The sequence below is a fragment of the Globicephala melas genome, chromosome 20 (genome assembly GCF_963455315.2).
Source record: "Globicephala melas chromosome 20, mGloMel1.2, whole genome shotgun sequence".
Classification (NCBI taxonomy): domain Eukaryota; kingdom Metazoa; phylum Chordata; class Mammalia; order Artiodactyla; family Delphinidae; genus Globicephala; species Globicephala melas.
The window spans coordinates 4,847,807-4,873,809 of record NC_083333.1 but is presented as its reverse complement, the minus strand read 5'-3'; the positions used below and the strand labels follow the sequence as shown (position 1 = coordinate 4,873,809).

Here is a 26,003-nt window from a genome sequence, read left to right as displayed (position 1 = left end):
ACAAGGGCCTTTGAGACTGGGACTCTCTAGAAGAAAGCCTTCCCAGCAATCACTGGTGAGCATCCATTCTTGCAGAAATGGACCTCGCCTCTATGGACAGCAGCCATGGCCTGCTGCCACATTGTGTTCTTCCCTCTTCTCCCAGAAAGTAGTCCTCCTGGGGACATCACCTGGGCCATGGCTGTCAGAAGATCCAGAGCACCTCCCTCTACTAATAACCTGTTCTGTGCCACCATCTGTATACTTACTTTGGCTGCTGCTGCCGTTGCCGGGAGCTGGAGGAGGGCTGGGGCTGGGGCTGGGCAGACTGAGGGGTGGTGCTGGCCTGTAGCTGGTGGTACTGTGGTGTGGTGATGGGCTGGCTTGGGGTTGTGTAGGAGTAGCTGGGGGTCATTAGTGGCGTGGCCACCGGCTGCTGGGCTGGCGTCGGGAACACCTGGAGAAAGGTGAACAGTTGAATCGGGACGGGTTTTGTGCTTATTTGGTTTTTCTGTGAATTTCTGGCAAGCTGAAAATTTGGGCTCCATCCAGAGCCTTCCAGCTGACCCTCTCCTGAGCAGTGTGTGGTTCTGAGCAGCAGAGGCAGGCCAACACGATGGGACCTGGCACAACAACACAGTGCACCCTTGACCACTTGAGGTTGCTAGAGGCTTGAGGATTCTAAAGATCCCAAAAGACTCTGGAAAGGTCAGAACTTCTCTCATTCCCGTTCCCCTTAAATGGGCCTGAGAAAAAGGAACATCTGCTGGAGACAGTTCCTAATGCTGTGGTAGCATCCTCTCCTTAGGAAGGCCCTCGTGGTGGGCACTGCAGAGGCCAGTCTATGGACACAGACTGGTAAAGGATGACCGTTCCCTTTCACCCTTCCCCACCCTCTGCAGGGAGCCTCCTCCCCAAGCCACGTACGTGGTAAGCGCTGCTGCCCCCTCCACTGCCGCCATAGCCATACTGGCTGGAGGCCCACTGCGCCGGGGTGGCATTAGGGTTCTGGCCTTGTCCTGTCACGGCAGCAATGGCACTGAACACCTGTGAGGTCATGTTCTGGGGCAGGGCGTTCACAGCCCGTGTCAGATCTGTAAGCACACAGAGGTGGGAGATGGGCATGTTAGAGGTGACAGTCCTTCTAGCTCCATCCCTCTTACCCCCAGTCCCCAGCACGAGCTCCTTACCTGCAAGGTTGATATTGGCTGGGGTAGCATTGATAGAGGCAGGTGTCCGGGTCCTGCTGCTGCTACTGGGGGTGATGCCTGTAAGAAATGGCCCAAATTATGTCTCACCAGAAACCTACTTCTGGTTTTACAACTGGGGGGCTGGGAGAGGTACTGAGGTGGGTGGAAAGAAGGGAAGCTGGGGGGATTCCCTGGCGGTCCAGTGGTTAGGACTCTGCACTCTCACTGCTGAGGGCATGGGTTCAACCCCTGGTCGGGGAACTAATATCCCACAAGCCACGTGGTGTGGCCAAATAAATACATAAATTAAAAAAAAATAGGGAAGCTGTACAGGCAAAGTGGAAGATGGAATAGGAATTAAGAGAACTACAATGACAGCCTAGGCCCCAGCCCCTCCTGTAGAAGGCTAGTGATTATCTTGACTCAGCACTTAGGTGTCCCTCAACCACACTCCACAAGTCAGAGAGAGTAGAACTCACCTGGTACAGGATCCTGATAATGATCCTTAAACCATCTGAAAAGGCCATTCACAGTCGGGAAGATTTGGCCCCGGTACCGGAATCCTTCTGGAGTCACTGTTACATATTCTATCCTGGGATTTTGGGAGGAAACGTGCATCAGATACCACTTGTGGCCAGCTGTAAGAGAGCGGCCAGAGCAGATTTCCACCATGTGAAGTAGCCACACTGGGTGCTGGGGGAAAGGAGAGATAAAAGAGCCAGTCCCTGACCCTGTAAAAGGAGGCTGCACTCTGGGTGAGGTGAGGAGGGCACAGCAGAGTCCAGTCAACGCCAGGAGTCAGCAGCCCCTGGTGTGCTATGTTCAGGCTGCCGGAAGAAGCCTTGCTGGGGGCTGGGCCACCGTCCTGCGCTGCAGTATGTTGGCAGCACACTGCAGGTGAGGGTTACTGAGATCACAGAGTGTCAGGGTTGGGAGGGGCCTCCCAGGGCAGCAAAGCACAGCTCCCCACGAGCCGGAATCTGGAAGTGCTTCTTGACGGTGGTTGGTCTGCCCTTATTTAACACTTTGCCAGAGCAGAGAGTGGATCAGAGGATGGGCTCTGGGTTCAGACCCAGTCCTTGTTCCAGTTTTGTCTCTGCCACTCATCACCTATATGGCTTTGTACCAAGTTACTAAACCTGAATCTCGGCCTCATTTGTAAAATGAGGATAACAGCACTTAAACCTATAGCGTGGGTATGAGGAATAAATGAGACAACACATAAAGCACTTATCACAACACTTAAAACAGGTTGTGCTCAATAAAGGACAGCTGTCAACAGCCAACAGTCAACGCTAATAAGTACGGCAATGTGCTGACTCATATTAAGCTGAAACCTGCTTCCTAGATCTTCTACCCAACTGCTGTTCATTCTGCACCACAAGGAGTTTGTACCCCTTTCCAAGGGACGCTATCATGTTGCCTCTGCTCCTGGTTAAAGTCCCCTGTTTGTTCAACTGTTGCTCATGGGATAGTTTCCAACCGCCACATGGCCCTGGCTGCCATCTTCTGGAAGCATGCTGGTGAGTCAGAAAAGGCTTCTCAGAAACAAGCACAATATTCCAGAAATGCCCACGATGGTGCAGGGTCCAGAGTCTAGAGCTTCTTGTCCTCTGGCCTCTGAGCCCCTCCTAATAGAGCCCACACTGTGCATCATGTGCGAGCAGTACAGGACTAAGAGCAGAAAGGCACAAGCTGTGGCCAAGGACCAAAGGGAGGATGGGGGAGTAGAGAAGGCTAGTATGGCTATCAGTCTGGGTAAGGGACACAAAGAAAGCAGGCCTAAGGAAATCAGACTTTGTCTGATGCAGGGTGAACAAAGGAGGGACTCCTTTGGGATAGAGGAATACCTAGGAAGGCCAGCCTGTCAGTCATACACAGAAGGGAGCGGAGCAGGTTGGTGACTGAAGAGATGCTTTCCTGACCTATCCCCGTTCAGCACAGGCTCACCACAGCAACAGTGAGCCACCGTGTGCTGAAAAGCCCTGGTGAGGGTGAAGCAGAGAGTGGAAGGAGTGACCAGTGTGTTGGCCCCCATCTTTGCCAGTCAGGTGGAGAGAGTGTCTGGTAATTTCTATCACTCTCTGGGAGGGAGAAGAGGTGAAGGGAACTCCTTTTCACAGGGTTGATTAAAGAACCTTTCTTATTCAGTCTGCCTTTTGCCTCTAAATCATCACCCTCTTTCCCCACCTCCAACCTCCACCTCCACTCTGAACAGATAAGAGGAGAAAGGCAGTCAAGCAGAACCAGAGAGAGTACTGTTTGGGGGCCTGCTAGCCTATCTGTGGACCCCAGTGGCAGCACCTTCTCAGCACCAGTGCTCACCTGGGTTTACCCCGGGGCTGGTATCCCAGTAGGAACTTGCCGGGCAGTTCCTTGCAGGCACAGATGAAATAGGGAATGAAGGTGGGCTTCTCCTTCTTAGTTTTGATGAGCAGCTCCTCTAATTTCTGGGGGTAGAATGAGGGGGAGAGGTTGGGATAGCAGCATGCTTGGTACACAATGTCTGGCTCACACATGATGTACACCTCCTTCACCAGCTGAGCATCCCCTACACTGAAGGGAAACCATACATCCGTAAGTGACTGGGAGGTGTCATCCCTTGCAGGGCCCTGGGCTCACCTTACGGTCCCCACCACTGCAGTCCTGATAATACTTGTGGTTCAGAAGGTCCCGGGCAAAGGATGCCATAGGCTGAACATAGCGGGCAACAATCTCATCCAAGTCTTCAAATTCCTGTGGGAAGAAAAAGGCCCCGACTGTCATATCCAGAGCTGAGATTCAGCCTTTCATCAAATCCACTTGGAAGAGAACCCACTGGAGGGGAGGAACTTCCCAGCCCTGCTGCAGCCTCACTCTGCTGCAAAGTCCCCTGAATTTATCCATCTGTCTGAGTCATGCCCAGATTTATTAGCTTACAAGGCACAAAATCCTTTAATTCATAACTTTAGTTCTCCCTTAGTGCTTGGGAACAATAGGGGGCTTCATAAAATTTCTCTCCACTGAAAACAGGACAAAGAAATTTGGTGTGTGTGTGTCGTGCACGAAGCGCTTGCATGTGTATTTTCTCCTCTTCCTCCAGCGGTTCTCTAGTCTATTTTAAAATCTGGAGAACAGGGAAAGAAGTGCAAAATATACAAAACTGGTATCAAATTACTCATTTCATAACCAACCTCCTGTTTTGTTGCTCTGTATAGCTAAAATACAATGCATACCAGTAACTAAGGTGAAAGTGGTTTGTTTCTGGAAGCAGGAGTGGGGATGCTAGTGCAGGCAGGGGCTGCCTCTCACCTCACTGTTGATCCACAGGGTGGCTCCCAGGCTGAAGGCATTTTCCTTGCCCTCTTCCCGCACATCCACGTGCTGGTATATGCCGTCACTGACCTTCCAGGTCACTGTCAGGTGATTTTCACCCTTGCTGCTCGGTCGGATGATCACGTCACCCTGGTCCATGGTCTCCATCATTTTTTCTGCTTGCTTAAAATTTATATTATGGAAGGACGGGTGTGCAATCACTCGCTTGATATATGCTGAAGAGAGCAGGAAAAAAGTATAGATCAGGAGATGGGACTGGGAGCCAACATCAATGGGACAGGCCATGGCTTAATCTCTGACCCACTACTTAATTCTGAGACTCTTTCACCCTCTCTGGGCCTGGATTCTCTGATATGAACGATATGTTAACCTGGGCCCCTGGGTGCTGAGAGAATGAAGCTTTAAGAGTCACAGTGCATTAGCAAAGAAAATGTGACCCAAGAAGACCCCAGCTTCCAGCCCTGCCAATGGCTCCCTTTCATGATGCCTCTGGGTCTCAGCACCTCAGAGCTGAGCACTCACTCCCACTGGGAAGCTGAGCAGTCAGCAGTGCATCCTGCAGAGGGAGAGCTGCCAGGACTTGGGGTGCACAGGCATGGTCATGGGCACACTCACTGGTCCGCTGCTGCTTCCGTTTCATGTCCTCTTCCTGCTTGTGGTCTGCTGCTTCAGCGTCAAAGTCATAGTAGGTGTCCTTGGGCAGTTTCCACTCGTTGTTCCTGTCCATGAGGTCTGAGGTGCGGCAGGTCAGGTCTGCACTAAACTTCTCGATGTCAATCTTCATGATGCGGCAGTGAACAGTCATTCCCACCTAGATCCACAGAACATTTGAGCTGGAAGGGACAAAGATGGTCTAGCCCGATGCCCTATTTTACATGTGAGAAAAGCAAAGTCCAGGCAGAAAGGTGGAGTGACTGCCCAAAGCCAGCCAGCTACTGAGTGGCAGATTAGCAGGAGTTCAGAGTTCAGTTTCGTCTGCAGACTATAGTCTGTGCTCTGTACTGATGCCTCCCACTCTAGGCAGAAAAACCAACTGAAGCCTCCTGGGACATATTCTGTCACTGGTAATATTCTCTTTTTCTCATAAAGCTGCCTAATTATTGCTGCTAGGATGTGATCCAAGTCTGGCTGCCCTTTCTGGAGGGAAAGCAAAGTAGTAGCTATTTTCTGTACTTTACCCCTGATTTGAGCTCTTCTGTCTAAAGAGTGACAAAACCCAGTCATCTGCATGGCTCTCCTTCTGAAAATCTCCCTAGCTTCATTTACAGGCATACCTTGGAGATATTGCAGGCTCAGTTCCAGACCACCGCAATAAAGCAGATATCACAATAAAGTGAGTCACAAGAATTTTTTAGTTTCCCGGTACATATAAAAGTTATGTTCACACTATAGTCTACTAAGGGTGCAACACTATTATGTTTTAAAAAATGTACATACCTTCGTTAAAAAATACTTTATTGCTTAAAAATGTTAACCATCACCTGAGCCTTTAGTGAGTCCTAATCTTTTTGCAAGACTAACATCAAAGACTACTGGTCACAAATCACCCTAACAAATATAATGAAAAAGTTTGAAATACTGTGAGAATTACCACACATAAATGTGACACAGAGACACGAAGTGATCAAATGCTGTTGGGAAAATGGTACTGATAGACTTGCTTGATGCAGGGTTACTACCAACCTTAAATGTGTAAAAACAAACAAACAAACAAACAGTATCTGCAAAGGTCAATAAAATCAGGTATGCCTGTATTCGGAATGTCTTTCCCCAGCCTTCCTAAGTCCATAGGCTCAGGGGTTCACAACACTTAGAACCAGAGAATTTGGCAGATGTGGTACCAGCTGTATCACTAACAAACCAGCTGATCCTGGAAAAGGCACTCAAATTTCTCTGAAAAGAGAAGGTAGTATTTCCTTCCCCATCAGGCTGTGAGATTTGAGTCAACATATGTAAATGTCAAGGGCTGGTATCTAGTGTGTGCAGAATAAATGGCAGCTCTGACAAGAGAATACTAGAACAGAAAGGGAGCTTAGCCTTTCTGCTTCGCAGCATGTAATGCTGGGCCCTGCTTCCTGCCCGCCGGACTAAACCACAGCTTCCCACGCAGGAAGAGAGAGCCCTCTCTCAAAGGGCCGGCAATTTGATGAAATTTCACAAAGGCAGGGCACAAAAGCTGCTCCTCATTCAGACAGATGGTTCTCGCCCTGACTTCACTCAACTGGTTATAAATCCTCCTGAAATGCTCCCCACCAGGAGCCACTGGGAACAGAGCCTAACTGCTGGTGGGGACAGCCCAAAGCCAGCCTGATTTGGGCAGCTGAAAACTGCACCAGGGGCCTTACCCCAGTCATTCACCTACCTTCACTCGTTCCTCCGGCCGCTTTACCACTTTGTCGCTGAGGAATTTGGTGGGGATGAAGCCAGTGACACCATTGTCTAGCCTTGTTTTGACACCGATGGCCTGGCCTGGGCATGAACCACTGTCAAAGTGGTTCCAGACCTAAAGAGGGCATCAGGAGAGGAGCTTGATCATTAAGATTCTGGAGATCACACATTCAGAAAAGAGCTGCCAGGAGTGCTGTAATTCATTTTACCATTGACACTGGCATCATGATGTGAGAACACAACGACTTAGTCACCCAGCAACACAGAATTTGAATATTCCCAAAGTTCCTTGACTCATAACTCATGTTTGGCACCACTGGCCATCAGACCAATTTTTTTATGTTAATCTAATTTATATGTCCCTCCAGCTACAACTGAAGCCCCTCCCTCCCATTCTGTTCTGACCTAGTGGGCATCTCTGTGAAATATCTCTGTCAGTCTCCTCAGAACAACTCATTTCAGTGAACCAGGCACACCTTGGCTCTTTTATAACCTGGACAAATCTCACCAGCTTCCTTTATTGGGTAAAGTTAAGAAACTGTCTATTTTACAGTCTGCCTAAATAACATTTGAGGATCCAGAACAAGCTTTCAGGATGGCTTTTATGAGTTCTAACCATGAGAAAAGCAGATGATGTCTAGAAGAATGTGGGAAAAATTAAGATGTGTGTGGACAATGAAAACATTGAAGGGAGCCTTACAGATACCTTCTAACTAGCATAGGGACACAGTGCCTACACTGTATGTGAGAAATGCATATATCCTCTTGTCTCTACTCTGGTTGAGCTACATCCTCAGAGAATGGGAAACAAGGATTAAGGGTTGAGCGAGAACAGAAAAAACCACATAGATCATTTCTGACTAGCATACAGAGGGACTTCATGTTAGGCCTATATGCATTCCAGCCCTCTTCCTTCTTTGTGTATTCACTTGGTAAAGTGTCATCTAAACTATCCCCATTCTTGGTTCCTTTCTAGGGCACTGAGACCATTCAATAGAGGAAATTCAGAGTTACCATGGTAACAATGCAGCACGTACCTCGCTTAGTTCAGGGAAATTGTCCTGTTGACAGAAGGGGCACTGCCATAGCCCTGTCTCATCGTTGCGGATTGCCTGGTCATAGCTCTCACCCTGTGGACGCCTATGGGCGATGCCAGTGACGTTGCAGATAATGAGCTTTCCTGGAGGAACGGGAGAGGAGGAGAGGGAAGGGAAGAAGAGAACAGGAAGCAGGCTAAGAGAACGGGAGAGGTAACTCCTTCCCACCAGCTGTTTAATGACAGAACTTCTGTCCTAGAGCATCTCCACTGATTTCCGTCACATCCTCAAAAAGGGAGATTTTCCCCTCATTTGATGACAGGAAAATGAGGCCATAAGACTGACCCCATGAAGACCCCACAGCAGCAGGTTAAAAGCATAATCTGACCTTGAACTCAGCTTTGACTTCCAGCTCAGGGCGCTATAATCTTCTTAAAAGTTTCCCTGGTCTTTCCCACCTACAGTACAAACCTGCCTCATTCTGCTGGGAACTGTTGCTTGGTATGAATGTGTACAGTAAACGCATCCCCTCACCCCTATGTATCCTCCTCCAGCTAAAAAACAGACACAGAATTTACCAATGTAGAAGGTCTCTGGTGTTTCTTTGGTTAACATATTGAAGATTTCCTCTGTGTTGGGAGAGCGATAGGCTGTCCGGAGGTCCTTATACCGACAGCTCAGCTCTGCTCGGATGTCATACAGAGTGATGTGTTTGTCACCATAGCCCTGGGGAAGAAGCCCCCGTCAAGAAGAGCCTTGCAACTGCTCCCCAACTGAGCCATCAGGGGTTTCAATGAAAGAAGTAGGCCAGTTGGCTCCTGTCAGGGTTTCTCTTCTATCCCCCCAACATTTACTAAAGGACTAAAGGAGGTTTTCAAACTTTTTCTTAGCCACAGAACACTGTTCTGATAAAAATGCCTCACGGAACCCCAATGTGTAAAACAGACAAATGCAAAACCGCACCACTGGAAAGGAGGAAAGAGGGCCTAGAAGGAAATCCTGCTACTCACCCCCTCCCAGCTCCCTCGCAATGTGCCCCCAACAATGACTACAGCAGTCTCCGAGACGTCCTCGGCTCCTTAATAAGCAGACTGAAAACTTCCTTGAGAAACCCAGCACAGCATGGGGAGGGAGAAGGATCAGGTCTCCTACACTAACACTATTAGGGCTTCTCTGAGGACTTGCTGCCTAAGTCTCCTCTCAACTAGGCCACTTGGGATAGTTTCTGTGCCAGGCCTTCTACACTGTCACCCACCTGCCTCTCCAGTTCTTCTGCAAAGGCATCCAAGTCCAGGTCCTTGAGTCGCTCTGGGTTTTCCAAGATCTCCTCAAGGGCCCCTGCAGGGTTGGCATCCTCAGCTGATTCATCATATTCCAGAGCATCCACTGCCATCTTCCTGGCCCACTCATAGGTCTCAGGGTGAACTCGGGAACCATCAAGGACTTCAATATATGAGTCAGTGCTGAAGGAAAGGCAGAAAAGGGGCAGGATATATAACGAGAAGCTTCTAGTAACAACCCAGATGTCCACCAATGGGGAACTGGTTAAATAAATTAGGGTACCTCCATACAATGGAATACTATACAGCCATTAAAAAGAATGAGGTAGATCTATGTGTGCTGACATGGAAAGATGGCCACAATATATTGATACGTGAAAAATGCACTGCAAAACACTATGAACCGTATGATCCCATTTTTGTAGTAAATGGGTAGTTAGTAAATGCATAGCAAAAATAAAATTTAGAAAAGTTGTAGTATACATCAACTTGTTATGGTAATTATCTCTGGGGGGTGGGATTATGGGGGACTTCCACTTTCTGCATAATATTTCTATATGTTGAATTTTATATCATGAACTTATATAAGTCTTATAATAAGATAAAACAAGAAGGGGGAAGAAGACCTTTGAGAATTTGCTGACAGCTACTTTCCCCCATAAAGCCTTCCCAGGCTGGTCTTGCCCGTGCACTCACATGGACCTATGTTATTCGTGGAGTGTTACAGCAAAGCTGGGTGGAAAATGAAGTTTTAGAACTTGAAGCCTATTTCCCCACTGATTTCCATTACTGAATGAGGAGCTATGTGCCCGTGGAAAAGATCCTCCAAAGACTGAGTTGATAACTTCTGGAGAGGAAGAGGTCAATAGTGAAGTCCAAAGTCCAAGTGAATAGAACTTTCTCTCAATAACATCATCTCAAAACATACCAAATCTCTCTCCCCCTTCCTTATGCCTCAGACCCCCACACTGCTTCTCCACTGCCCCTTCTATTCCCACCCTTATCTAGCCACAACAAACCATTAACAACAGATCAAGTATGTGTTTACTGAACCAAGTCTTATGTTTTCTGTCCTTAATTTATAAACTAAGTTGGTTCTTTTTATGTTTCTCTCACAAAAAAGCTTCACATAATTGAACTGATCTTTTCCATAGGTCAGAGGCTCTTGACTAAATAAAGGTTCCTCACCTTTGCTTTAAAACATTTCCTAATTTAAACAGCTTGTGGCCCTTTGACAGCCCTAATCCCTGAATCCCCAAAGCAAAGCCCAAGAGAATTCCTCTTGGCCCACCCAGGCAGAGGGCATCACCTGTCCCCCAGGGAGGCCGTGTCGATCTTGAGGAAGCCAGCGCAATTCATGAAGACTTTGGGACCCATGTGGCACATGGTGACCAGCTGGGTCCGGCTCTCGAGCCTGGTGTTGTTCTGTTTCAGGATCTAGAAGAGCAGACTGGAGTAAGCTGGAGCAGTAGGCAGGCCCCACCTCCCAGCCTGCTTTCAGGTCTCTGGGAAACCCTCCATGATGGGAATTTTGCCGCCACACCCCGATATCTAACTGAGCACTACACCATACTAACTGCTACTAAAAAAATTATGTTAAAAGACTACACTATGCCAAGCGAAGATATTACATACCTAACGTATTGCTTCAAAGTTAATGATACAGTCAAGTAGCCACCCCATATTAAGAAAAAAAAAATTACAAATACTCTTGAAGATCGCTACATACCCTCCTCTGTATTGAAATCTTTTTTTTCCACTAGGGAAAAACCCCCCACTATCCTGGGCTTCCCTGGTGGCACCGTGGTTAAGAATTTGCCTGCCAATGCAGGGAGCACGGGTTCGAGCCCTGGTTTGGGAAGATCCCATATGCCACGGAGCAACAAAGCCCATGCGCCACAACTATTGAGCCTGCGCTCTAGAGCCCGCGTGCCACAACTACTGAGCCCGCGCGCCTAGAGCCCGAGCTCTGGAACAAGAGAAGCCACTGCAATGAGAAGCCCGCGCACCACAAAGAAGAGTAGCTCCTGCTCGCCACAACTAAAGAAAGCCTGCATGAAGCAACAAAGACCCAATGCAGCCAAAAATAAATAAATAATACACACACATATATATATGTATGTATATATACACACACATATAAAAAAACAAATAACCCCCACTATCCTGAGGTCTGTGTCTAGTACACTCTCGCTTTCCTCCATCTCTTTTAAATCATGGCTCAGGTTATCTTTTCCATGAGCCACCACTGTACAGTAGTGAAGACCATGACTGTGGCCACCTGGTCTGAAGTCTGACTCTTGACTCTCTCTAGCTTCATGACTCTAGGCAAAAGGTAAAGTGCCTTTACCTCTCTGACCTTGGTCTGCCTGTCAAAGCATATTGGCAAAGTAAAGTTTCAATGAAATAAAACTTTTCTTTTTTTCTGATTCAACCCAATCCTACCTTTAGGAGATGGGTCCCTTTTCGAGGTCCCAGGCCACAGACATACTGAATTAAGGCCTGGCTGTAGGGGTGGGCAATGGCACGGTTGACATCAACTCCAACCTCATTGACTCGGTTGATAAATTCACAGTACAAGGCATTGAGCAGCTCTTCTTTCACCACATGCTCCTGTCGACACACAGCAGGCAGGGATAAGGTTACTGTGCCACTCTGTCCACTTGGGCCTATCTGTCAAATTCTACTCACCTGCAAGGGGTGAAACTTGAGGCACAGAATGTCTTCATCAGAGCTGCAAACCTGGGCAAATTCAATCAGAGGGTCCTGGATACGCCGGGCGAGGGAGACTGCCTGTCTCAGCACAGGAGGGTAATCCCGGAACTCTGCCTAGAGTCAAACAAGGGTCAGCAGGGCCATAAAGTCTCCTCAGCTCTAACAGCAAGAGGAAATCCAAACCGCCTGGCTTTTTAAGTCAATTTCTCTTCTCTGGGACCATTTTTCCTGGGACCAATTTAATCTCTGGGGCTCCCCATCTGAACCATGACTGGCACAATGGAGATCCTCTGCATAGGTAAGTGAACAGGTGCAATCCTGTGCCCCCATAATCTTTGTTTCCCCAACTCCCTGGGATTGATAGCTCTTGCCTGTGCAGGGCCTAAGGGTGGGGCTCCAGCATTACCTCTGATTTCTTGCTGTTCATATAGAGAATGGCCAATTCATTGTCAATCAGCTCCACCCCAATAGAGGACAGCTGTTGACCTTGGTCCAGCTCATGCACAATGCGCTTCACATCCTCAATCAACATCTGGGCATCCCTGGAGGAATGAGGGGTGCTGGTCAGGGATATTTCTGGACAGTTTCTCAGGGATGAACAATCTCATGGCTGGGAGTGGGGGAGGAGAGAGCTTTGAAGACAAAGAGGTACAATATCCCCAGGGATATCCCCTGGGGATGGGGATATTACCAAGGCTCTACACAGGCGCATGCCTACTCTGTAACAGGGACAGAGCAGATTCAACAATAAAGGATGAGTGACTTTAAGCCAGGCCTGGCCCAATCCCCTGGTACCCCTACCTGTTCTCTCCTGCAACTGTCACCACATGAGGCTTTTTGTTCAGGAGGAATTTCTTTAGCGTTTCAATGTCTTGAGCCTGGAGTGAAAGAAAATTGGAGCTGAAGGACTTTGAGGATAGGGAGATTTCAAGCACTTCTCTCTCCCTAAGTAGCTTGAGACCTTACAAGACCACAGAACAATGATGCATCACACGTTGTCAAACTGGAAGACAAAACGAGGGGACTAGGACCTCTAGTTTGAACATTGTACTTCTGTTAATATTTCCTAAGATTATTACACTTCTGGCTTATACTTGAGTTGTGGTTAACTAAACATACTTAGGTCTTTTTTTAACATAAACCACTGCCTGGCAGTCAAGACTATTCTAATCTCCACTTTAAGATTTTTCTTTCTTTTTTTAAAGAGCTGTTTGTTGAAAATTATTTTTTAGAATGGAGCTCTGTCAATAAAATTGAAAGATACCTTTATGCTAAAAAAAAATCAGAAGCATATACACGAGATGAATTCAAATTTCTCTTTCCCTGGTAGAAACACAAATGCTAAAGCAGAGAAAAGATTGGCTTAATGCCACAGTGGCTTTCAGCTCCTGGAACAAGCTGACCCAGATGCTGGTAAAAACAGAGGCAGTTATGGCAGCTCCCAGAAGCACATAAGGCCTAGGAACTGGCTTCAAGCCAGAAGGAAATTCTGCACTAGAACTTGAGTGCCATCTACTGCCTACGGAAGTGAGACTTATCCCAGGACTTAAGAGGTCAGGGACCAAGTCAGAGATAATCAGGGTCTTGCACGGGACGTTGCTTAGGCCATAAACTCTTTTTTTTTTTTTTAACATCTTTATTGGGATATATTTGCTTTACAATGGTGTGTTAGTTTCTGCTTTATAACAAAGTGAATCAGTTATACATATACATAGACCATAAACTCTTATCCCCACTGAATTATAAGATGTGCTCAAGATGTATACTTGGTAACCTGTCCTAGTCACTTGCCTTCTTCTCCCGTTCTTCCTCTCTCCATGCAGTTCGCCGTTTGGTAAAATGAGGCAGCCGGAGGAAGTCTGTCACTTCTCCTTCACCGTTGACCAAGGCGCAGAACACAGGGTGATCTCTGCCAGCCCAACAGAAAAAGAACCGTGTGATAATCAGCAATATGAGGATATGAGTAAGAGAAGAACGAGACTAGGGAGACAGATAAGGGGTGATGCCAGACAGAAAGTTACCTGGCAGAGGAGAAAGCAATGCCTAGGACTCGGATGCCCTTCCCTTGGTTCTCATCCATAAAGTCATCATCTTCCTCTACCTGTTGATCCGGCCGGTAGGGTGCCACCCTCAACCAGTTGTAGAGCTTCCGACTACAGGCCTGGGGAGGAGGCACACCAGTCACTATGTACAGCAGGCCCGCCAAGTAGGTTAAGGAAACAGATGCAGGCACACATTTGCAAAGGTCATATTTATATGCATGCACATTCCTAGCCCTCAGCACGCTTACAACCTGAAGGCGTACTTTGCTTTTAGAAATAGGAGAGTACACAGAGGCCAGTCGTATAAACAAAGAGTATGTGTATGCAGTGGGGGAGGGAGGGAAGAGGCTCTTCAAGTGGGGAGGTCTTGGAGTGACCCGTGACCTTGTTTGCACTGCCTCTCAGGTTATACTAAGCCTGCCCCCAGTGTTTCCCCATTAGCTACAGGACAGCTATTAAGGGGTGCCTTCACTCTCAGCTCTAGCTTGGGGAAATCATGTGACTAAAGATCACGAGCTCCTCTCCTCACCTTTATGACATATTCTTTGGCTTCGGCCAGCAGCTTGTTCTTGAGCTCTTTGGCCATCTGCACGTACAGGAACTGCTGCAAAGCTCGCTCGATGGCCATGGTCCGCTGCCGATTCCACTCCTGCACCTGGTGGCTGAACTCATCTCGGTAGTAAAATTGTTTGATTTCTTCAAAATACGTCTGGTCATTGCCATAGCTGAGGAGAGACAACACTGTGGTGTCAGGGACGGAGAAAAGGTGACGGCCAAATGACCTTGAACACTGGGAGTGACTGAGCCAGGGACGGTGGCTTGCTCAGTTCTGAAAGTGTGGTTCACATTCCTGAGGGACTCCTCCTTCCAACAGACTACTGACCAAGCCCTTCCCAAAGAGCCCCCAGCCCAGAGCTTTGCTTACCCTTCCACCCCCTTCATGTCTATGCTGATGTCAATGGTGAGCAGCCCTTCATCTTCAGCCAGGCATATCTTGAGGAACTGGTCATCTCTCAGTTCCTTAACAGGCTTGTTCTTTAAGTACTTGAAGGAGTAAGCGTAGTGGGCTTCATCCACATCCTGTACACAAGAGGGAATCATCAGTCAACAGACAGACTGGGCTTGACCCTTGGAAAAAAGACTGACTCTCTGCTCTCAGGCAGACAGCTCAGTTAAGTGTGAAGGCAAGAAACTCAGTTCAATCAAACAGAGCTGGACCACATGCTAGATCAAAGCTCCTCAACTGGCTTACCTTTCTGCCTTTCTTGGTGGGGGTTATATTGAGCTTGGCTCTCTCCTGGAAAGTTTGCCTCAGCACCTGCCGGACAAGGGGCTCTCGGGCAATCTGCAGGGCTACCATGTAGCGGGCACCTTCCAGCACAGCTTCTGGTGTAGGGAACTGGCTGTAGGGAAAATGGAGGAGCTGCAGGATGACGACATCTTTGCCCTCAGGTCCCTCCTCCTGCCAGCCACCTACTGCAACGCCTACCTGCAAACATAATCCTTGGCCAGCTCCAAGGGCTCTGCAGGAAACTGCTCTGTCTCGTGCCTCTGGTAACTGTCCCGGAGGTTTTCCCCAAATTGCTCAGGAGTAAGCCCAAACTTTTTGGCCAAGCCATCTAAAGCAAACCAGGAGGGTGAAAGGTGAGCCAACAGCTGGGCCCAGTAACCTCTTGGCTTTCAGTCTAGAGCAGCAATTCTGGGCATTAGACTTTAAAGGGATCACAAATGAGCAGGAGCAGGATGTCTTACAGTGAACAGTGAAAACGCTGACTTTAAATACCTAACAGGCTGTCACAAAGCAGAAAAAGTAGAAATTTTCTATGTGACTACTGGGGTCAGAACTAAGGTGGAAGTTACCGTTTAGTAAAAGAACTTCTCAAAGATAGGATGAACTCCCTCTCTCTGATCGTGTGTTTCCCACTCCTTCAGAAATTATGGGAGAGGCTGGACAATTCCTGTGGCGTGGGTGTGGGTCATGGTAGCAAGTGTTAAAAGTGGACTGGTGACTCACTCAGAGGTCCTTTAGGTCCTCTTCCTACCTACCAGTGACTACTGGGGAACGTATACAGCTCGTTTTTACCTAGCCCAGCGCTCTGGCAGATGGTGTACATATCTCGGCGGGAAGCCTGCTTGAGCTCTGGCCCTCTCTGTTCCTCATCTTCTGCCTCCTCACCATCACCTGGGAAGAAAACATGAGTTAGTCTTCTGGTTTCCGGTTTCCAATCACTCCCAAGGATCTGACACATGTAGAGAAGCCCCGAAGTGTAATCGGCCAAGGGGATCCTTGGAAAGGCCATGGCCACCAAGCCTCTAGGTTTTCTTTTCCAACACTCACCTTCCTCATCTCCCTCTTCTCTTACACGCTTTAGCTTCTTGCGGCTGGCCTTGGCGGCATTCTGCATCTTGGGGATGTCACGACCATAATAAAGCAGGAAATGATTGTAGACATCTTTCAGTTCATCCATTGATTGTACATCCTTGAGCCTGGAGGGAAGGGACATAAGACCTCAACTGTCACAGAGGAAGGGTATACCCCAGTTTTGCTACAAGAGGTCCAATTCCCATGAGGCAAGATCCCAACTAGGATGAGTACCTATATTTTCCAATTATTAAAGACATGCATTGGCCCCAGACCATGACTTAACTGCAATCAAGGTATCTTAAAGGAGGAATATGTCAAATAAGTGGTGGCTGGTGGTTGTTAGAAATGGCAACAAAAAGGGAGAGGCAGATGAGGCAGCATGTCTCCGGTTCAGAGTCCTTGAGACAGTCCTTGTCCTTCTTTCCCAGGTTCATGCCGCTGGCCACTAAAATCATCTGCTCCCCTCCCACACCCCTCTCTGATTCCAGGCTCACCAAGTTACTTTCTGGTTGTAGTTTGGTTTCCCATGTAGCTTTTCACACGGGGAACATATAAATAAGCAAACATGACTATCTGATCCTCTTAACCTTTTATACCAAGATGGATAAGTAACAGGAATTTCCCTGTCAGAAAGATCACTTTTGACTTGTTGCTAAGTTGGGATTCTAAGGAACGGGTCCCGTGCTGAGAATTTTGCAAGGTTATGCTGCTCTGGGGTGGGGGTGGAAGGGCAGGGGCCTGGCTTTGGTGTGAGGGCTCCCTGTAATGGAATAAACCCTGCATATGCTACCTCTCCATGTCGGTGGTGTCCAGAGCCCGGATGCCATCAGCAAGGGGCTTGTCAGGGTCAGCAGAGATTTGCTCATACTGATAAGCCTGCATCTTCTCAAACAGCCGTGTTAGGTTCTCCTTACGGATCCTCAGCTGGGTCCACTAGGACAAGACAAAGCAGGAGTAAGGGATGGTATTCAGCCTTGGACACCCAAGACCATGCTGTTCCTTACCAGGAGACCCTGGGGGAAGCCTGACAGGGTCTGGGCTGCCACCTGATATGTACAGGAGAACTTGGGTGCCAGTAGTGGTAGTACCCAGTCCAGCCCTCAACCCCTTGAGGGGCATGGATCCCTATATTACCTTTTCATCCCACTGCCACACCCTCCACAGGTCATTGATATGCAACTCGGGCTCCACGTACTCCTTCCGGTAGAAAGCAATGAAAGGCACCTAGAGGGGCAAGGAGGTGGCAGTCAGCCAGAGAGGAAAGATCTGCAAGGACCCCCTTTGTTAGAGGAATAAACAGCTCCAGGAAATTTAACAGTAGGAAGCTTGGCCTCCCTCACAGGCCCATCAGGACACATGCTCTCCCCCACCCACCCCCAACAGGAGAAGATAATGCTGCAAACGGGGTAGCACTGTTCTCTGGATCGCTAGAGTCTATGGTCCTCACGCTTCTTGAGTCAAGGGACCACTGCTGTGGACAGAAGGGGGCTCCCCACCTGACTTAGGTAGCCACCTTTTCCATCACCCCCAGTTGAAATTCTAACCAGTGGGCGACTAGAGCTTGAGGTGCTACCTCAAAATGCTGATTTCTCATGAAGCCCAGGGCCTCTTTAATCTTCTGAATTGTGCTGGGTCCTTTTCGACTGAAGCTGCTGGTTGGCTGCCCTCGGTCTAGGTAATCACAGCTTTCCTACAGTCAGAAGAAAAAAGAAACAGCAACGACACCATTACTTGCTCTGTCTTACCACACACAAAACTGCTTCTTGTCACAGGATGACCTTCTCAGATTAAATCTAGAAAAATCTCCCTCACATACCCGCACACACATGCTATTCTATACTAGGCCCACAGATGTTTGGAGCAGGGGAGAAGCAGCTCCCCATCCTAATGAAGTAGCTTCTGGTTCATGTCAAAATACAGCATCTTTTTTGGGGTACCTGCAGAGAAATGGTTGGTGTGGCAAAGGCATTCCTGTAGATCCAGTCAGCCTCTTCTTCCAGTTCATCATCTTCAGCCCCCTTGACGGAGATGGAACGGAGCTGCAGGGGATAAGGCATCAGCATGAGACTGACTTTATCTTGTATCTCACATAGCAAAAACATGCACTACTTCTGGACAAAAACGTGTGCTCCAGAGGCACACGTTTCTAGTACCCGGAAGAGTGTTGTCTGGCAAGAAGTAGGCATGTCGTGTATTTGCTCAAGAAACCATAAGCCACTGGAGAGTCTATGTTGAGCTAGACTTCCTGTACGCCTGGTCAGATGGGGTTCAAAGCCGACTTCCTGTATACCATTTTTTGGTGTTTTTTGGCTGCGCTGCCCCAACGAGGGATTGAACCCGCGCCCCCTGCAGTGGAAGCATGGAGTCTTAACCAGTGGACCGCCAGGGAAGTCCCCCTGTATACCATTGTTGTTAAGATTGTTGCTAGATTGTTTCTCTGCTATAACTCTTGTACCAAGGAGGCTCAGGGCAGTTGATGACAGTTCAGCAGGACAGACACTGGTGCTTCCTTACCTGGAACCTCTCAGGCAGGTCAGTAGCTCGGATTTCATTGTCCTGATCTGTGAGGTGGCTGCTTTCCAGCTCACTGGGCTCATACATCTCGAAGATGCTCCTGCGGCTCACACGTTTCTTGGTGGTCTTCTTGGGGCGCACTCGGATCTCGCCCTCAGCCTCATCGTCCTCATACTCATACTCTTCCTCCAGTTCTTCATCATACTCATTATATTTCTCAAATTCGTCATAGTCAAAGTCCACACCAAAAATCTCCTGGGCTTCTTGCAGGGCACTGTGGGTGAGAGCAAAAGGCAGTTGGCCCAGATTCCAGTGAGAGGAGACAAATGCAGCCCCTGCAGAGATCCTGTACCTACCCCAAGGGGACTAAAAAGGTTACGAGAAATGTAAACAAAAAAAGCATATTCACTGCGGAGGAAAGGCTTAGCTGGGGGATATTTCTGGGGAAACTTTTTTTTTTTTTGCGGTACGCGGGCCTCTCTCCGTTATGGCCTCTCCCGTTGAGGAGCACAGGCTCCAGACGCACAGGCTCAGAGGCCATGGCCCACGGACCCAGCTGTTCCGCGGCACGTGGGATCTTCCCGGACCGGCGTATGAACCCGTGTCCCCTGCATCGGCAGGCGGACTCTCAACCACTGCGCCACCAAGGAAGCCCGGGGAAACTATTATTTATTGAGATTAAAAAGCCCATCTTTGGCACGTGCCAGTGACAAGGATCAAACAGCAACAGGCACATGGTTTCATGTCACACTCAGTAGATCCATCTTCTGCTAAGACATTATAGTATTCCCTCAGGGCAAAAGCCTTCTTCTAACAAAATTATATTTAGAAGACTAATAAACAAACAAATGAACATGGAGCTGCAGGTGGAAGAGAGAGGCTGGATCCTTGCCTGTGTGTGCCTCCACCTTCATCCCACCACGGCCCTTGAATGCTGAGAGAGCTATCAAAGCTTCTAGAAACAGTCCGACATCACTGCCTGGTAAAGGATATTACGGGCAGGGAAGCAAAATGCTGAGAGCTGACTGTTCCATTTTTAGCAGAGGCCTCTGACCTCCTCCTTCCTGCCCGGGTCCACTCAGATGCCCTTATCACCACCTCGCACCAGACCCCACTCACGCATCAGTGTATCCAGGAAGCTTTTTCCGCCACTTAGGTTTTTTCAGTGGTTGTCCATCGTCATCCACAATGAAGTCATCAATGTCTGAATAGGGAAGGGAAAGGTTAGTGCCCAGAGGCAAGGGATGAGCCAGGACTGAATGGCTTTAGTTCCTACTGTAGGAGTGGTCGGTGAGGAGAAGGGGAGACAGAGTCCTGAAAAGGAACTTCTTTGTGTCAAATGCTGGGGGCCAGTAGCTGAACAATGGTCTCCCATTCTATTGTTCGGGGTAGGAAATCCCAACACCCCGCCCCAAACTGGCTTCCCTGCCTAATGCCACATACCTGACTCTTCATCATCTTCTTCCTCCTCCTCTGGAGGAGCCATGGGGGCCTCCACGGCCTCCTGCCCTTCTTCCCCTTCCCCATCCTGAAAGATCTCCTCTGCAATAGCTTCTTTTTCATGTTCCTCCTTGCCATATTCCTCTTCGTCATCGTCCTCATCATCTGACATTTTTTTGACACGTCGGTATTTTTGCTAGGGGTGGAAAATCTGCCTCGTCAGGGTCTGAGGGAACTGGCATAAGGATCCCTGCTCTCCAGTCTCACTCCTATTTTCCCACCCCAGCTATACTGACAAGGGAGATGGGAAAGAACACATCAAGTACGCCCCAAGGCCCACCCTTGAAACTTTGACAAGCCTTTAACAGGCACCCAGAACTGGCTCCACAGCACAGTGATACTGAGCCACTTTCTCCCCGCTGACATTCCCCAAACTGTTCTGGATGTGCCTCCTCCCCCCAGAGTCGCTGAATTTCAAGGGCTTCTTCCTTCACCCCCAAGGACAGAGACAAAAAGGGCACTTACTCCTCTTTTGACTTTGACACCCAAATTCTCCTCAATGAGATCAAAATCATCATCCTCCAAGCGGTCGTCAAAAGATGCTAGAGAAGACAGAGTGGTTGCCCATGGTGATGGGGAGGCCCCTTCTCCACTATGACTTAAACCCCATCCTCACCTGACCTAAGGAGAGGCTACTCACTGCGTTTTCTCTTCTTGTGGCCAACATCATCTTCTGAATCACCAGAGTCACTACCCTCATCCTCCTCCCCTTCATCTTCATCGTCATCGTCATTGATAAAGCCTTTCAGGTTTCCTTGTTCATCCTGATCATCCAGGTTCTCCTCCTCCTCCTCCTCATCTGGAAAACATGCATGTTTGAGGCATGCAGTTTGGGAAATAGGCTGGGGCTGGGGCAGGGCCACCTGCTTAACTGTTATTTCTCATCTGCTCTGAACCTAATGACCTGGATGCCATGTTAACTCTTCTGCCTCATCTAAAGATACAAAAAACATGACCACTGACTTAGAGCAGCTTCTGGAAAAGAATATCTCTTTTCCACATTCACCATCTGTATTTAGGCAAGATGAGCTTCCTAATTACTTTGGCTTGTCAAAATCATTACTAGAGGCTTTACAGCCACCAGTAACCTTTGTTTTCCTCTCAGTTTATAAACTCAGTAGCTATATTCCTTCTTTCATCCATAATGCTTTTCATGAAGCTTGCATTTTCCTTTCTGTCTCTAGAGCAATTTCATGGTTGCACTCTGCTGATGATCCTAATGGTTGGATTTGGACAGAGAACTTGGAAAGTGGGTACATAAATACCAACACTGCTAAGTCTCTAAAAGAGCGAAACATTACCTATGTATTTATTTTATTGGTTTACTGTCTGTCCCCTCCCACTAATATAAGCTCTACGATAGCTGGGACTTTATGTTGTATTCCTAGTTCTAGGTACAGTGCCTGGCATACAGCAGACAGATGTTCAGTAAATATTTTCTATGAATGACTGAAAATTCTCAAGCTGGTACCTCATGTGTGATAACTTCTGTGCTCAGCCTGAGCCTCTCATCAGCAAGAATCCAACTATCCAAAGCTTAGCAATACTGGGGAGAAGCTTGAGGCTGGGGCTTCCTCACCGTCATCCTCCTCTTCTACAAATTTCTTGGTGACCCGGGGCACCACCTCGCCTTCATCATTGTACTCTTCCTCTGACTCCTCGGCCTCGCTTTCCACAAAATCAGACATTGCTGCAGCTTCTCACGGCCTGCCTGAAGATGACTAGGGAAGGAAAGGAGTTGGGGATAAAAAATGAGACAGAGGACCTTTAAACATTGCCACAAAAAGCATTCAGCTACGTGCCACTGATCTGCCCAATCATTTCTACCTCGGAGGAGAGAGTAAGAATCAGATGGCTCCATCTCTTCCATTATCCATTCCTCTCACAATTGCCCCTCTCATGTGTACCTTAAAAAAAGCAATTATACTGGACTGCTCTGTATATACCATCTTGCTTGTCCAAAGAGTTTTACTGCACTTACCATCTGGGGACAGAAATAGGCAAATGAAGAAATTAGTGTAGGAATAATTATATAGGTAGGGATACAGTGTAGTGAGTTTATATGACTCACTCATAAGTTTGGGAAACAATAACTAAATGCCAACTTAATGACAGGAACTTTCATATACACTATCAAAAGGAAAATCCTTTTCGACAGATTAAACAACGTTTCATGAAGTTGAGCCCACTTGTGTGAGTAGTGGTTGGGAGCATTTGGGCAGAGAAGGGGCCTCTTCAGAAACATTAGAACCACAACTCTATTGTGACCATTTACCTCCCCAGCAAAACAAAAACCAAAAAACCAAAAATACAAAAAACACTTTGAAAGAGACTTCCATGGCCTACAAATTAAATGCAACATAGCTAAATACAAAAACTGCTGGGCCTAAGAGTAGAGATCAAATCCTGGCCCCACCACCTACTAGGTATATAAACTTAAGCATATTATTGAACGTGCCTGAATATCAATTTCTTCATCTGGAAAATGGCAACAGCACTACCTACCTCGCAGGATAGTTAAGAATATTACATGACATAGGAGAAAGAACCTAGTCTACTATTTCAAAAAATGCTAACTGAGTTTAAATTTGAATCCTGGGCATAATTTTCCTCAGCATTCTGTAATTTTGTACCAACCAATCCCAACTTTGTCTTCTACTTTCCCGCTGTCAGATGCATCCAAAGTCTGGAAATGGCAGTGGAGAACCACAGAACCATGAAATGGAGTTTCCTGGGCTTTAAAACACAGCACTGGGACTTCCCTAGTGGTGCAGTGGTTAAGAATCTGCCTGCCAATGCAGGGGACACAGGTTTGAGCCCTGGTCCGGGAAGATCCCACATGCCGCGGAGCAACTAAGCCCGTGTACCACAGCTACCGAGCCTGCGCTCTAGAGCCCGCGAGCCACAACTACTGAGCCCATGTGCCACAACTACTGAAGCCTGCACACCTAGAGCCCGTGCTCCGCAACAAGAGAAGCCACTGCAATGAGAAGCCCGCGCACCACAACGAAGAGTAGCCCCCACTTGCCGCAATTAGAGAAAGCCCGCACGCAGCAACGAAGACCCCACGCAGCCAAAAATATAAAAAACAAAACAAAGCAAAAAAAACACACAGCACTGATCACACAAACCGTAGCATCAAGATTCCATTCTGGAATCCTGAAGCTGGCTGCTGATCAACTCAGCACCACTCTTCATGTCCTGAATTACGGTCCACTGCATATGTCCATTTTCTCCACTTAGACTGTAAGCTTCTGGAAGTCAAAGATGATATCCAATTGAAGGGCTAATAAAAACCATGAAAACATAAACGGCAATATAAGAGGCATTACGTGGTACTTTATTCTGTACCAGATAAGCTGTTTCCCACTAGGTGCTCTATACAAAATAGAAACTGCTAAGTATCTGTTAAATAGATTACTTATTGTTTCATGTCTTCCCAGTTAAAGATGGCAGTGGAACTGGAGAGAGAGGAGGGTGGCTAATGGCTACCTCTAGTGGTCTAAGCTCTAGAAGGAGGCTTAAGTTCTGTGGCTCTAATTCTCCTGAAAATTACCCTTACTGATATCAACTGATACCATAACCAGTTAAGATTAACTGAGCTCAAGGAAATAAAACTGAAGATACTAAGTTCTGGTGGAAAGGGAGGGTCAATGACATGGTCTTACGTTCAATTTTAGGCTGAGGTTTCAGATGCCATTCTTTTCAAATTGTACTGAATGCCTACCAAGTACAAACACTCTGCTAGGAGCTGGGGATTTGAAGAGAAACAGGACTGTATGTTCTCAAGGAGCTGATGTCTAGTAGAGGGCCAAATAAGGACCTTAAAATAATTTTATGTATTTTGACATATATGTAGAGCAGACACAGGAAGAGAATTGGAAAATGAACAAACCCAAAAAACCCACCCAAAACTAATATAGGCCTTTCCTGGGTACTTTACGCAATTAAAAAAAATGTGCCCTGAGGAATATTTTTTGCACACCTACCAAGTTCCAGACACTTAATAAATAACCTATTAACCCCTACATTGTCCTAGGAGTTACAGCACACTTCTCTCTCCATTCAGCAAAGGAGGAAATAGCCTCAGAGATTAAGTCACTTGTTCAAGGCGACACAACTGTCAACTGCAAGAGGTGAGATCTGAGTTAAGGTCTGTCTGACTCCACAGAAACAGTTGTTTCTATCATATCAGTAGTTCTCAAAGTGTGGTCCAGGGATCACCCCCTCCTTTCTCTCATGAGTGTACAGTGGAGTTTTCCAGAGGTTATACGGCAGACATGTAGTATCACAACAGACTGAATGCAGAAGCAGGTAGGAGAATCCAGCATTCCTCTATTAAGGCAGACATTAAAAGGATTTGCCAAAACCAAACCAAAACAAATCAACCCAAACCCAAAACCAAAACAACCCCCCCTCCAAAAACCCAAAACCCAAAACAACCCCCCAAACAAAAAAAAACCCCCAAACCAAAAAAAAAACCCAAACAACGTCACTCTTCTTACTACGTTTTTTATTTTGAAGATTATACTTGCTTTTCATAAAATGTGTTATTTATGCTAAAATGTAGTGGGCTTACATTTTTTCTCAGCTTTATTCATGTACAATTGACCCTTGAACAACATGGGTTTGAACTGCGTGGGTCCACTTATATGCGGATTTTTTACCCAGTAAATATTGTAGTATCTGTATTTTCATTTTACAGATCTTTAAATTAAATGTGGGAAACCGTTTGTGTTTGATTAGAGATCACAATATGTGGAATCAAAAGAATCAGTGTTTGAGGTTTTTTTTGTTTTTTTTTTGCGGTATGTGAGCCTCTCACTGTTGTGGTCTCTCCCGTTGCTGAGCACAGGCTCCGGATGCGCAGGCTCGGCGGCCATGGCCCAGCCACTCCCCGGCATGTGGGATCTTCCCGGACCGGGGCACGAACCCATGTCCCCTGCAGCGGCAGGCGGACTCTCAACCACTGCGCCACCAGGGAAGCCCAGGGTTTGAGTTTTGATTCTATCCAAATTGTTTCAGTTTCCTGCCCTTGGGTGAGTCATTCATCAATTCCTTTGTTTTTGAGGCAGAGATAGCCGTATGGGATTGTGAGGGGAAGAGAGGTGGGTCAGCACATCAACCCTGTGTTATCCAAGGGTCAACTGTAATTGGCATATAATATTGTGTAAGGTTAAGGTCTATAATGTGTTGATTTGATATACTTGTATATTGCAAACAGGCTTATTATTATGTTAAAATGAATTAACATTCATCTATTTATTTAGTCATTATTTAGTTTAGAAATTAATTTTAATTTCTAATCTGGTTAACATCTATATGTATAAATCTCAAACATCAATAGATATAACTCACATTAACAAAATGTCTTTGGAATCTTAAATTATCTTTGAGTATAAAGGGGTCCTGAGTTCAAAAAGTTTGAGAGCCACTATACTACACCATTGTATAGGTCCCACAGGGTGGTGATACAGGAAGCCTTGGGTTAGACTGATGCCCTTTCCCCCCCAGGATCTGTATCCTTAAGGTCATTCAGCCCGAGTACAGCCAAAAGTGAATATCTAAAACTACTGCCGATTAAATGTGGTGCTCTAATTTTAATACTGCTGTCTTTCAGCCCTGAACTAAGTCATTAAAAATAGATTTGGGTACAGCAGCCCCCACAGATAGCTTGC

At 47.2% G+C, this 26,003-nt stretch overlaps 1 protein-coding gene across 3 annotated transcripts in view; it reads right to left on the bottom strand.

Moving 5' to 3' along the window:
• The window catches only part of SUPT6H (SPT6 homolog, histone chaperone and transcription elongation factor), a 31,281-nt gene that overhangs the window by 307 nt on the left and 4,971 nt on the right, over positions 1 to 26,003 (bottom strand). For 2 of the 3 annotated variants that reach the window (XM_030862022.3, XM_030862023.3), the window contains exons 2-36: positions 21,905 to 22,046; positions 20,966 to 21,124; positions 20,791 to 20,867; positions 20,269 to 20,461; positions 19,945 to 20,029; positions 18,826 to 19,099; positions 18,249 to 18,350; positions 17,885 to 18,001; positions 17,446 to 17,535; positions 17,102 to 17,244; positions 16,285 to 16,433; positions 16,030 to 16,128; positions 15,436 to 15,565; positions 15,199 to 15,349; positions 14,872 to 15,026; positions 14,476 to 14,671; positions 13,926 to 14,065; positions 13,696 to 13,813; positions 12,706 to 12,782; positions 12,311 to 12,446; positions 11,881 to 12,018; positions 11,635 to 11,802; positions 10,499 to 10,626; positions 9,165 to 9,372; positions 8,488 to 8,635; positions 7,910 to 8,052; positions 6,847 to 6,987; positions 5,100 to 5,295; positions 4,461 to 4,699; positions 3,792 to 3,905; positions 3,495 to 3,619; positions 1,649 to 1,761; positions 1,170 to 1,247; positions 907 to 1,073; positions 249 to 436 (exon numbers count right to left, since the gene is read on the bottom strand). In XM_030862022.3, the coding sequence (XP_030717882.1) occupies positions 249 to 436; positions 907 to 1,073; positions 1,170 to 1,247; positions 1,649 to 1,761; positions 3,495 to 3,619; positions 3,792 to 3,905; positions 4,461 to 4,699; positions 5,100 to 5,295; positions 6,847 to 6,987; positions 7,910 to 8,052; positions 8,488 to 8,635; positions 9,165 to 9,372; positions 10,499 to 10,626; positions 11,635 to 11,802; positions 11,881 to 12,018; positions 12,311 to 12,446; positions 12,706 to 12,782; positions 13,696 to 13,813; positions 13,926 to 14,065; positions 14,476 to 14,671; positions 14,872 to 15,026; positions 15,199 to 15,349; positions 15,436 to 15,565; positions 16,030 to 16,128; positions 16,285 to 16,433; positions 17,102 to 17,244; positions 17,446 to 17,535; positions 17,885 to 18,001; positions 18,249 to 18,350; positions 18,826 to 19,099; positions 19,945 to 20,029; positions 20,269 to 20,461; positions 20,791 to 20,867; positions 20,966 to 21,124; positions 21,905 to 22,013 (4,994 nt within the window). In that variant the 5' untranslated portion in view covers positions 22,014 to 22,046. Of the gene's footprint in view, positions 1 to 248; positions 437 to 906; positions 1,074 to 1,169; positions 1,248 to 1,648; positions 1,762 to 3,494; positions 3,620 to 3,791; positions 3,906 to 4,460; positions 4,700 to 5,099; positions 5,296 to 6,846; positions 6,988 to 7,909; positions 8,053 to 8,487; positions 8,636 to 9,164; positions 9,373 to 10,498; positions 10,627 to 11,634; positions 11,803 to 11,880; positions 12,019 to 12,310; positions 12,447 to 12,705; positions 12,783 to 13,695; positions 13,814 to 13,925; positions 14,066 to 14,475; positions 14,672 to 14,871; positions 15,027 to 15,198; positions 15,350 to 15,435; positions 15,566 to 16,029; positions 16,129 to 16,284; positions 16,434 to 17,101; positions 17,245 to 17,445; positions 17,536 to 17,884; positions 18,002 to 18,248; positions 18,351 to 18,825; positions 19,100 to 19,944; positions 20,030 to 20,268; positions 20,462 to 20,790; positions 20,868 to 20,965; positions 21,125 to 21,904; positions 22,047 to 26,003 lie in introns of those variants that run through there. The other variant, XR_009560490.2, reaches the window with a different exon arrangement.